This window comes from Trifolium pratense, linkage group LG3 (genome assembly GCF_020283565.1).
Source record: "Trifolium pratense cultivar HEN17-A07 linkage group LG3, ARS_RC_1.1, whole genome shotgun sequence".
NCBI lineage: Eukaryota > Viridiplantae > Streptophyta > Magnoliopsida > Fabales > Fabaceae > Trifolium > Trifolium pratense.
In genome coordinates this window covers 50669311-50681463 of record NC_060061.1, presented here as the reverse complement: position 1 = coordinate 50681463, position 12153 = coordinate 50669311, and the positions used below count along the sequence as shown (strand labels likewise).

Sequence of the window (12153 nt, the reverse complement as noted above, 5' to 3'; positions counted from 1 at the left end):
TGATCAAATGAATGAGTTTTGATTGCAATTTGTTCTACCAAAAGAAAGAAAAATCAAGAGTAAATCAACAATATGATCTCACACAATTACCCTAAATTTTATTTTTTTTATTGTTTGTCAAAAATCAGTGTAAACAATATTATGTTTAAATTATTCTTTAATTGTTTTTTCAATAGTTTTTGTCTAACATGTGGTATGCCTTTGTGCCTAATCCTGAATAACTGATAACTGATTTTGTATATACACAAATCCTAATTAATTTGATTCTTCTTTCTTCATGGATGGCATTTAGGATTTAACATTCCACTGTGTGAATATCTAACATTGTCACATTTTGCAATGGTGTGATCATTGTCTTCTGGTGTTAAAATCACATCTTGCAAGTGAATTCCTTTGCATGGGATAGCTTTGCTGCATTCAAGTTTGATTGCCACTTCTGAGGCACTTGTTCCTTTTATGTTTTGGTACAAAATGTTGCTTACTTGCACTGCTGAGTCCTGCAATTTAACCATGATGCTTTTGATTAATTATAATAATTACGATAAAAAAAGTAAACTAAAACTTAGACAAAATATGAAATACACATATAATTCTCTACCTAAATTTAGTGACTAAATAATTAGAGAAAAAATTCATCTTACCAGCAGGGTCAATTTATAACTAATCACTAAATCAGATTTAAAGTGAACACGAAATGACAAGACCTTTATATTCTAGTAATCCAATTTAAAGTTTAAGATTTGACATTTTATATATTGTAAAAAAAAAACATTGAAAATTAAGTATTAAGACTAAATAATTTATAAATCAAGAAAAGGATAACCTATAAAGTTCAAATAAAATAGACCATATAAAATCAAGAAAAAAAGAGACTATAAAATTAAAATAAAAGTACTTAATTCCAACAACACATAAAAATTAATTGGGGGTGGGGTGTATTAAAAGGAATGAAGAGATGGGCTTGGAGCCCTTATTGCAAAAATAAGATGGGCTTCGGGAATTGGAGGCCTTTCTATTTTGATATATTTTTGAGTTTTAGTCTCCTTCTTCGAGTTGTTCATATACTTTACTGAAAAATAGTTTCTGATAATTTATTTTGTCTATTTTTTTTTTCTTTTGCAAAATATACTATCGAGCGGTACCTTTTGGTAAGATGTGTGAACAACATAGAAGGAGGAGAACAAATCTCAAAAAAAAAATTTTGACCGAAAATCTTAATTTAGATTTTTTGGTCTTTGAACCGTCTTGCTTTTAGATCTCTAATTTTGTTCATTATTTTTTTCTAGTAATAATAAAGATAAAAAGTAGTTAAGACATTTAAAAACAATATTCACCTTCTCTTGACATTCCTCTTTTTGGTCACAATAGTTTTGATCTATGATAATGGGATTTGTCACATTTCGCATAACTATGTTGTGAAATTTGATGTTTTTTGCATAGCCAGAACCTCCCTGCGTTGATATAAATATATAGAATGTGAAAAATATGATATTAGCACAAAAACATTTCTTATCTTTCAAGATAAATACTAAGGTAACAAGTTAAGGTAGCTATACTGGGTTAAGTTAAAGTAAAAAAGTTGGAAGTCCTGAGTTCCAAAATAAATAATAAAGAAAATTTATCTAACAATTAAGGTGGGGATTAGCCCACCTCTTCATAATTTAGAGGTATTTTTCTATCAACCAACGAAAACAAACTATAAATATATTTGCAGGTGGTACCTATAAATAAGTCTCTTTTTTTTACAAGACCCACAACTAAGTTGTAACCAACTTTTATCTAAAATATATTTCTTTTCTTTTTTTTTAATCATTGAATATATTTCTATATTTTATCTAAATATTTTAAATAAATTTTTATAGTCTAGTCAAATCAAAGTTTGTTCATCGAGTATATGTACATATTTATTAAAATTTTGTCAAAAATATAAAACATTATAAATAAAAAAACTTTTGAACTATCTAAAGATACTACTACTATAGTCAAATAAATCAACCCTTTATGACTTATAGCTCATATATTTACAATTTGACACCATGCATCATTATATGAATGAATCTCTAACATGAACGATATACAATATTAAAAAGGATGTAGGCAATATATTATAATAAATGTCAAATGAATTTTCTCCAATTGTTCATATAAAATTTTACCAACCCAATTGTCATGCCACTTCCACGAAAAAAATATGATAAATAAAACTCTTTGTTGGTTCAAATTAGTTAAGAAGAAGGTCTAAAGAAAGTTGAACAACAAAGTTTTTTAAGTAAAAAATATTGTTGACTTGTTTGAAGTAATAAAGTCAGGAATTGGTAGACTATAAACTTGCCAAACTTGTTTAGTTAAAGTTTCTCAATTCAAACTTTGTTAGTTAGATATGATAATCAACCAAATTAAACTTATTTACACATGGTCCTTTGTAACTCAAATTTTAATTTTATAATATAGTCAAGAGCTAGCATTAGCAAAGTGGAGGTTTTGCAAACTTTGGGGATATACCATTGCCCAATTTATCAATTGGTCAAGTTTCCAATATATAATAATGTTAGATTATATAATGCACTTATATTGCTCCTAGACATGAAAATAAAACTCATACTCGCAGATATCCGCCTAAACTATACCTGTTTTAACGAGCAAACCTAAAATGATTGAGTTTGGATTTGGGTCAATTTAACCCTAATTAACAAAGTTTAACAACAACAAAAAAAAAGTATTCTTGAAGAAGGCCTTGAGGTAATTTTAGTAAAACAACAACAAATTAAACTAAGTGCTTAATTAATTTACCTGCCAAGTCTTTATTCTAACTCCATTAGTGGTTCCTTTTAGTGTGGCTCTATTCACTTCCACATTGGTCACTTCAGCTTCTGAGTTACCTTTTCCTAAGCTTCCAATACTACAAAACAATATATTACCAAATCAACGTTTTTAGCCAATTAATAGAAAATTCAATGAGACAAGAATAAAAACTTCAACTAAGAGAATCATAAATAAACCTACCTTATTCCATGTCCTGGTCCACAAATGATATCTGTAGCACGAATATTTTTGGACCCACTTACAATTGAAATGCAATCATCACCTTCATTAAAATAGTGAGATAGAAAATTAGAAATTTTAAAATTCAAGTATCTTTTTATTTATTTATTGGATTAGGTTAGATATTTTTTTTATTAACACTACAAATATGATATGATTTTTTTTTTGTCTAACTATTAGTTATAAAAATCTTCAATTTAATGATTAAAATATCACATAGTTTTGAATAATTTGATGATAAATATATACTCAACCAAACTCTGAAATATAGAGATGTTCACTGTAAAAGAACTTTGTAATATTTATAATATGAAATATTTTATAAAAAATTATTCGATGCTACTTCTTTCGGTCTCTATTAGGTTGATTGAATAATTGGTGTATTTTTATTTTTTTTTATCTTTATGCCAATAAAACCCAAAAAGTGATTTTTTGTCTTATAATAAAAATAAGAAGGAGTATTATTTTTTCATTTAATTTTTTTTTACCTGTCCCAATGATGCAGTTACTTATGACAACATTTTGTGAATGGGTGACATGAATTCCATCAGTATTGGGGCTGTGCCCTGGTGCTCTGACTATTAACTTTGAAGCCAAAACATTGTTGCAACTTTGAATCACTACATGCATTTGTTGTGCATTTTTGAACCTTAGGTTAACCACTTTCAAGTTGTTGCAATCACTGAAAGTCACAGCCTATTATATGTAACAAATTTTCCATAAGAAAAATAAATAAATTAAAGTTAGTATGAAAACAGACCAGAGCAAGTAATAAATTAAGGTTACAAAAATGCAAATTTAACTTACAGTTGGTGCTCCTATGCATGGCTGTAAAACAAAAGGAGAGTAAAGAAATTCAGGTTAGTATTAAGAATCCCAACCAAATTAAAATGAGGATAAAAAAAATGAGGATAAAAAAACCATATATTAATTCATTAAAACTTAAATCACTAATTGAAAATAAACTAATAATAAATGGTTATTGATGTATACAATATTCTCTAATGTAGATGAAATAGGGGTCTCTTCAATTAAATTTTTGTTTCTATTTTTAAAGATTAAAAAAAAATATTGAGATCAATTATAAGTTATTTTCTAACCTAAATTTTTGTTTTTTGTTTTGGTCAAGTAGCCTAGTGCCTATAAATTTCACCTTAAAGGTGAATAAGTGGAGTGTCACGAGTTCGAACTCGGGCTCCTGTACATATAGTGTGATGTCCCTACAAAATGAGCTAAGCTCACGAGGACCCTAAATTTTTGTTTCTATTTTTACATATATATATATATATATATATATATATATATATATACACATATTTTTGTTAAAAAAAATATACATAATTGTTTCAACAAAAATATCCATATAAATTTTTAAAAAGAAAAGTGTATAATAGCATATGATTTTTTGTAATTACTAAAAAGTTAACAAGAAAAAAAATGGAGACATAAAATATTTGTCTTTAATTAAACAAATCCAAAATCAACCCATGGAATAAAATTAAATAAATAAACTACTATAGGAGTTTGAGTCAATATCTTACAAGGCTTTCATTGACTTTGCAAGAATTCTTCCACCAAATTTTTCCATTGCCATTTATGGTTCCACCACCATCAACTTTAAAATTTGTGAGATTATCAAACTTAATCCATAGCCTTGTATCTTCTCCATATGCTGATCTTTTAGGCCATGCTTTTATTGTTCCATAAATCTAACATAATGAAACATTGATTAAATATAAAACCGTTACAATGAAATATTATATACATTTAAGTGCATATTGAAATATTAGTAAATCACTTTAATTTTACACTAAAACGTTACCTTAAATGCAGTTTTGGGTTGGCATGGACCTGAAAATATTATAGGCTTTAGATGATAGACACTATTTTCAGGTACCACAAGAGTAGCCCCTTCAGAACATGCCTTATCCCATGCCTTTTCAAATGCCTAAATTGAAAAATTAAGGCAAAACAAAAAATTGAGAACTCAATCCAAATGGACTTAAATATCACATACAAGATTTTAAAATTCCGCAATGTCAATTTTTTTTGGTACAAGCCGCAATGTCAAGTTTTTTCACCACAATTGCAATTATAACGGTTAACTAATAGTATTAATATTGACTGTTTTAACAAAAAATTGTATTAAACCGCAAATTGTGATCACAATATGAAATGTCATGATGCAATCTTAATGTGATCGCATTGTGGCACTAAACATTGATCACATACATATGAATATATATACTTTGTATTATTTTTGTTAAGTTACCTCATTATCAACTCGTCCATCGTTAGCTATGGCTCCATAGTTCTTTACATTAACCGTATTTTGAGACCGCGAAGGTGTGATAGATCGATGATGAGCTTTCTTCATCATCCTCTCATTGTAATGTTGATGATTTGTTTCTTGTAAGTAAGATCCAAAACACAAGCCAAATGAGACAAAAATGATGAAAAGTGAAAGAACTAAACTTTGTGAATACATTATTCCTATGTTTTCACTTTATAGGAAAAAGAAAAAAAAAAGAACAAGCTCAATATGAATTGAAGGAATGAAAAAGTTGTAAAGATGATGATAGAGATATTTGAGGTGAGGTAAATGACAAATGTAGAGTTATCATATATTTATAGGAATGTTTGGAGCTTGGTTACTAAAGAGAAATAATGAGAATTGAATAGGGAGAAAGAGAAAGAGAGAGAGAGAGAGAGAAAATTGATTGTGAAATAGAAGCAAAGTTTTCTTAGGATTGGAATTCTAGAGACTTGGACGAAAAACTAATGATGGGGTGTTACCAGAATTTAGGAAAAAAATCAATTTGGGGTTAGTTATTTTCTGGTGCTATGTTATGTGCTTGTTTACCAACAATACAAGCATTTTATGAATTGAAACATTGTTGTTATTTGTTCATGTGTGTGTGTGTGTCTACACCCATTGACTAAAGGAAGGTATTTTGTACGTATGCAGTATAGGACTGTTACTTCAATATTATTATTTTATTTTGTTTCTTTTTTTGTCAAAAAATTATTACGTCGGGAATAAATTGATTTAAGTGATAATGATATTTATAATCTCTTAAGTAAATGGTTCGATGTTTGATGTGTCACTCTTACGTATTGTTTAAAGAGGAAAACTATCTTGTGTGGCCAACAAATACTCCAAAAATAAGATTATTGACTACTAAGTGGTCGTAGTAAGTATGTACTTATCATGATATTAAAGAAAAAAACTATTACTGAACATTTACATATAATTTAATTAAGTACTTCTATGAGTATAATTCAATTGGTAGGGATATCCCATAATCCGAAGTACTCCACTTACTCATTTCAATGGAAAAAAAAAATAGTGTAAAGACATCTGTCGTAGAAACTTGACATCCCCAACTATGGGATATCTCCACTTCTATGGACATTCTATTGGTCTTTACACTATATTAACTTTTATTTAAAAAGTTTAATACTCCATTTGCTTAACGGAGATTCTTTTTTCCGGTCAGAAAAAGTAGATAAAGGTCGAATTTGGTAACATTGAATTGAATCATTCGTTTATAAGATATTATTAATTTGGGAAAAACTAACTTACTTACATCACATCAATTTTGTGTTTATTAAGGTAACGACATTTGCAAATTAAGTAACTCAGGCATTTATTTTCCCAACATACATAATCAAAATTTGGATATATAATCTGGTGAAGGGTAGAAAATAGAAACTAACTTTGAAATGCAGTCCTTAAAATAACCTTGAAACGTAGAACCATATCACATTTTAAAAAATTTTTTAATGGCAAAATATATTATTATTAATAATAACCGGTCTCCATATAAGACAAACAGAGACCGAGATAAATGGAATTACAAAATCAGAGGCGCTGTATATAAGCGGAACACATTTTAATCTATAATCTGACTGTTGAAGAAGTAAATAATTAAAATTAATTTTAAGTAAAGAAATCAATCAAATATTGATACATAATTTAATTTATTCGACCAACTGGAATTGGTTTAAATCATGGCTAGGAGGGCATTTCATTTAATATTTAACAGTATCTCAAATTTCAAATGTTAATATATATAAGTGTTGGGTGATGAGAGGGTCCGGGGATCATCACATCGGTCATTGAATAAGTGAGTTGAACACCACACTTTAAGCCAAAATTTAACGTGTTAGGTTTATAAATATTCTCACTTATAAACGATTCAACATTCATAGTTTCATCTAATGTGTGGACTCAACTCATACTTAAAATACCAATAATAGATTCGAATTATAGCTAATAGAATGTCCATATTTAGTTCACGTGAACATAGTTTGATACATGGTTTAATTTTAATGTCCATATTTGGGTAAAAAAAATTGGTTGGAACATTGTATGTACTCCATCCGAACACAAATATAAGAAAAAATGCATTTTCTAGATTTATTGAATAATGAATGTATCTGGACAATATTATAATTCAGATATATTCATTATTCAATTAATCTAAAAAGTGCAATTTTGCTTATATTTGTGTTCGGATGGAGTATGTAATATGTGGAGACTGATTATTCATCTTTAAAGGATGTACATACTATGAAACACCGATACCTCTATGATTAGGCGTGTGACAGTGTCCGACACTCGTATGACACTCGTACAACACGTGTCGGATAGCTCAGATTAGTGTAAAAAAACTCAATTTTTCCTTTACATGGACACTTCTTGATCGGTGTCCGGCACCTATAAAACACTCGTACAACACGTGTCGGACAAGTGTCACCAAAAAATTGTTTTTTCTTTGTTTATATTATCATTAGGCACATATCAGACATATCTACAAGTGTTAAAGATGTGTCGAAACAAAAATTTTGATCAATGAGAGATTGAAGACATTACTTTTTTATTACAATATTTTTAATTTTTTCGATAGTAGATGAATAAATAAAGATAAAATATTATCATATCTTGTTTTAAAACTTTTTTCAAGAAATAACTTGTTCAACTTAGATTTATATGTATATATTTTGACTCTCAATTTATATTTTTTATAAATATGTAGCGGTGTCCGTGTCATATGTTTTTTATATTAGCGGTGTCATTATATCCGTGTCGATCTCGTGTCGCGGTTAATATACATATAAATATACTGGCTCAAATATAATTTTGCCAGCTATTTTCTCAAATTCGGGATTTTTGGTTTCCCTTTTCATTATTTTTAGAGAATTTTTTTTTTTATCAAATTATTTTTAGAGAAACTATAACCCCACATATTATTAATTGAAGTTTTGGTCTCATGTTTTGGCCTTTTGTGGTTTCTCTCTGCAGGCCTTGATTTTGGAGTGTTGTTGCTTCTCATTTTGCTAATAATGAGGGTATTTATTTACTTTTTTTACAAAAAGAATATTTAATTGTTTATCTTGTCTTCATGTAATTGTATGAGGTACATTAAAATATTTTTTAAGAAAATTTTATCAAAAAGATTTTGGAGTTGGCTTACATCATGCTTCCAATTATGCCTAAAATATTGAGCTCAAGTGATTAATAAGCTCCCTATGACAGATTATTCGGAGAATCCGAGTTTGACTCCTGCTAGAACAATTTGAGGTAAGACTTTATTTACTTCACAGCCGAACTCTGGATTACTGGAACTCATTTCTCTAAGAACATAAAACCAAAAATACCTCTATTGTTGATTTTTTTAATATCTTTTGGTTCTAAAAAATTGTTATCTTGGAGACCAAAAATTTTAAATCACTCTTTATAAAATTGAAGGACCAACAGATGAATTAAAAAAAGCGTAGGACAAATATTGTAGAAAATAATTAATAATGTATGGTGATCAATTCCTAAAAATAAACAGGAAGACCACAAATAAAAAGTATATTTAAGTTTAATATTTAATTAAAATCACATTTTTTATAACGAAGATGTTCAACATTGGGTTTTTTGAGATATAGTTGTAAGTTGAATTACAATTGACCATTAGAAATGTGATCTTAACCATTTTGGATAAAGGCAATCTCTAAAGATGGCCACAAACTCGATGTGGCTGTTGTTTTTTTTTATAAAAAAAATAGCTAATGTTAGTATTATTAATTTTGTTATGTATCTCCATATTATTTAATTTAGTGCATTGTCAATAGACACTATACCCATGGACAATGTCTTATCATTTGCTAAACAAATGTCTTCTTCCTTGAACCCTAATCGATGGTCATCAATATGTCGACCCTTAACATCTTAGTTTATTTGCTTGTATCAATTTTTTTTATAGATAGACGAAATGGTAAGTCATTAAAAACTCACACATATAATTGAGTATTGTGATTCGAACTCCGATCATGACATGCAACACTGACAACAATGTAGCCAATAATACATATGTATTTTGTGGACTGCTTGCATCAAATTAACAAGCTATAATACACGTAAGGTATTGATAATATAAGTGGCCCACCTCATTCATGTGATGTCAATAACATAGCCAAAACATAAGTAATTTTGTAGCATAATGTGTAGAAAACATATAACGTGTACTTAATAGTTAATAGGACTTAAAGGACCTACTTAAGATAAATAACTATATTCTTGCAACATATAAGTCGTTACTTATTGAGCTCAAGTGGTTAATGAACTTCACCAAAAAGAACGGATTTCGAAAAAACCCGGATTCGATTCTTGGGTGGAACAATTTCTTGGCCAGACTTTACTTAACCCGCGGCCGAATTCTAGACTATTAGGGTCCATTTCTCCTATGAACCAGAGGATTATAAAAAAAAAATGTGAAAAAGTATAACTTGCTGAATGCATTATTAAACTTCTTTTGTTGAATTATATTGTGAGTGTATACTGTATAAATTAAATATTTTAGTATAACTTTAGTGTTCATAGTCGTTTCCATGTATAGTGCGTTAATACATACTATTTCACATCGGTCTTAGTTTTGACTTATTCTTTTTGGCAAAAATGGAACTGGTAGGTATCCACTCTTAGGGATACATATTCTATAAATAAGGAACAACGACCTTGCTAGTGTTTCTCTTCGTCTTTTTTACTCCGGTCTTTGACTTTTAAATTACTTGATATTCTTTTACTACACACACGTTTTTAGTGTAATTAAAATAGTACATTTTGTCTCTTTACTTGTAAACTTGAGGCATCACATTTTATATACTCGCTCCCTTTTTATAAGGAACACTTTGAAAAAATCACACGGACCAAGGAAACACATTTAACATAGTTATTTTAATTTAATACTCTTACAAATTTAAATTTATTCCATGTATACCCTTAATTAATTACTCTTTAACTTACTTATTTTTAAATTCTCTCTCATAATAAATAAGGGCATAAGTGAAATTGAACATTTAAAACATTTGAAAATTTGTCAAAGTTTCTTATAAAAAGGACCAAATTTTTTTTCCAAAATGTTCCTTATAAAAAGGACCGGAGGGAGTACAAGAGTTGAAATTTGAATTCTGATACTCGGACATTCAACTTATTCATATTGAAATATGAAATTCTAACCACTAAACTACCTTAAAAATAGTTTTCATACTTATTAAGAAAAGTAGAATTTGATAATATGAAGTATGACTTTTTATGTTTTTCTTAAAATAAGATTCATAGGAAGATGTAAAAAGAATTTTTACTGGTTATTGATTATAAGAAATAGAAGAGAGAGAGTAAATTAAATGCAATTTGCATTAAATTTTATGATAATAAGTAAAAGTAAATTTTGAAAATGCTAAAAGTAAGTTACTTTTGTTTATAATTTGGGACAAAAAAAAAAACTTTTTTTGCTTATAATATGAGACAGAGAAGTATTTCATTAACACTATTAGTATTTCATTAACACTATTAGTAAGTTTTTTGTTTAGCATTTGCAATTAGTTAGTGTATGGGATTAACTAAGGATAAGTTTGGTAAAAGTAGATACGGAGGAAAGTTGGAAGTGGTTTTGGTTGAGGCAAATGTGTTGCTGAAAAGGCAATAGAGAATGTTAAGATTGTGTGGCTATAGCTATAAGAGAATGGGATTTGCGTGTGTTAATTATTTAGGGAAGAAAATTGAAGCAACACATTGTCTATGACCTAAAATATTTGATGTAATGCTTAATTATCAAATAAGAAATGATGCATACATAGGGATGGGGCTTTCGGTTTGCTTCTCAGTTTCGGATTGTCTCTCAAACTTTAACTTCTTTTTTCTTCTTCTTTCTAATAAACTTAATTCAAGCTATAAGATTAACTTGTAGTTCATAGGTTATTTCCAATTAAAATAGGTTTATAAGGGTTATATTAAACTTTTGTTCCATTAACAAACATGTTTATTAAGAAAAATCAAAACATAATAATTTGAATTTTTTTTTATTTTTCTTGAAATAACTTGCATGGAAATATGTAAAACAATTGTTATTGTTATGAAAAAGACAAGAGAGTAGATACAAATGTTGTCTTTTAAATCTGTGTAAAAACCTTAAACGATAGGAAAAAATATTTTAAAAAAGTTGACATAAAACAAAATGTTATTGTTTAAAATCTTCGGTTATGATATGAATAATTCTTATTTTACTTTTTTCGTGAATAATTCTCCAGAATCTTAGTATTATTTTTTGAAAAATATTAACTAATGCCTCGTTTTTTTGATAAGCAAAATAGTTAACTAATGTCTCTGAACACTAGTTAAAAAAAACAAATATAGTAAAAATATCTTAAGATTTACGTAGTCAAACTTTTAAAAATATAATTTTTTTAGTTATTTAACTAATTGCTTTAGTCTAGAGCCCTAGTTTAGAGCACTAGTTATCATTACCTTTATATTATTTTTTTTTTATAGAAATCAACTGTAGTTAATGTTTTCGAATTTTCAATGTTTTAGGCTCTTGAATGGATCATAATGTACATACAATTTTGCATATAAATGCACGAAAATTTGGTTAAAATGCACCAAATTTTAATCAGCACCATGCCATACCATCCCATATATAATTTTAAGCCAATCTTATCTGTTTAGATTGCTGCCAATTATTATAATTAGACCATTGAAAAGTCCATTCATTTTTGCCTAACTTCATTTTCACATGCAAATTTGTGAACCATATTGATGCGTTTTTGAATTGTACGGAC

The 12153-nt window shown here is 28.1% G+C and overlaps 1 protein-coding gene across 1 annotated transcript; it reads right to left on the bottom strand.

Moving 5' to 3' along the window:
* On the bottom strand, nt 1–5751 carry LOC123916874 (polygalacturonase QRT2-like). The gene is made up of 9 exons (XM_045968448.1): nt 5315–5751; nt 4865–4990; nt 4584–4751; nt 3850–3870; nt 3531–3738; nt 3004–3085; nt 2791–2899; nt 1335–1451; nt 1–497 (listed from the first exon to the last, which is right to left on the bottom strand). Exons 1-9 carry the CDS (start codon nt 5528–5530, stop codon nt 276–278), a joined length of 1269 nt encoding a protein of 422 aa, XP_045824404.1. The 5' UTR covers nt 5531–5751; the 3' UTR covers nt 1–275.
* Between the last annotated feature and the right edge of the window lie 6402 nt (nt 5752–12153).

Excerpts from the sequence above, each read along its gene's own strand:
- LOC123916874 (XM_045968448.1), bottom strand. The coding sequence starts at position 5,530 with ATGTATTCACAAAGTTTAGTTCTTTCACTTTTCATCATTTTTGTCTCA. Across the intron at positions 3,871-4,583 it reads GCAAAGTCAATGAAAGCCTT|CCATGCATAGGAGCACCAAC; the intron begins GTAAGATATTGA and ends TTTGTTTTACAG. Across the intron at positions 2,900-3,003 it reads GGACCAGGACATGGAATAAG|TATTGGAAGCTTAGGAAAAG; the intron begins GTAGGTTTATTT and ends ATTGTTTTGTAG.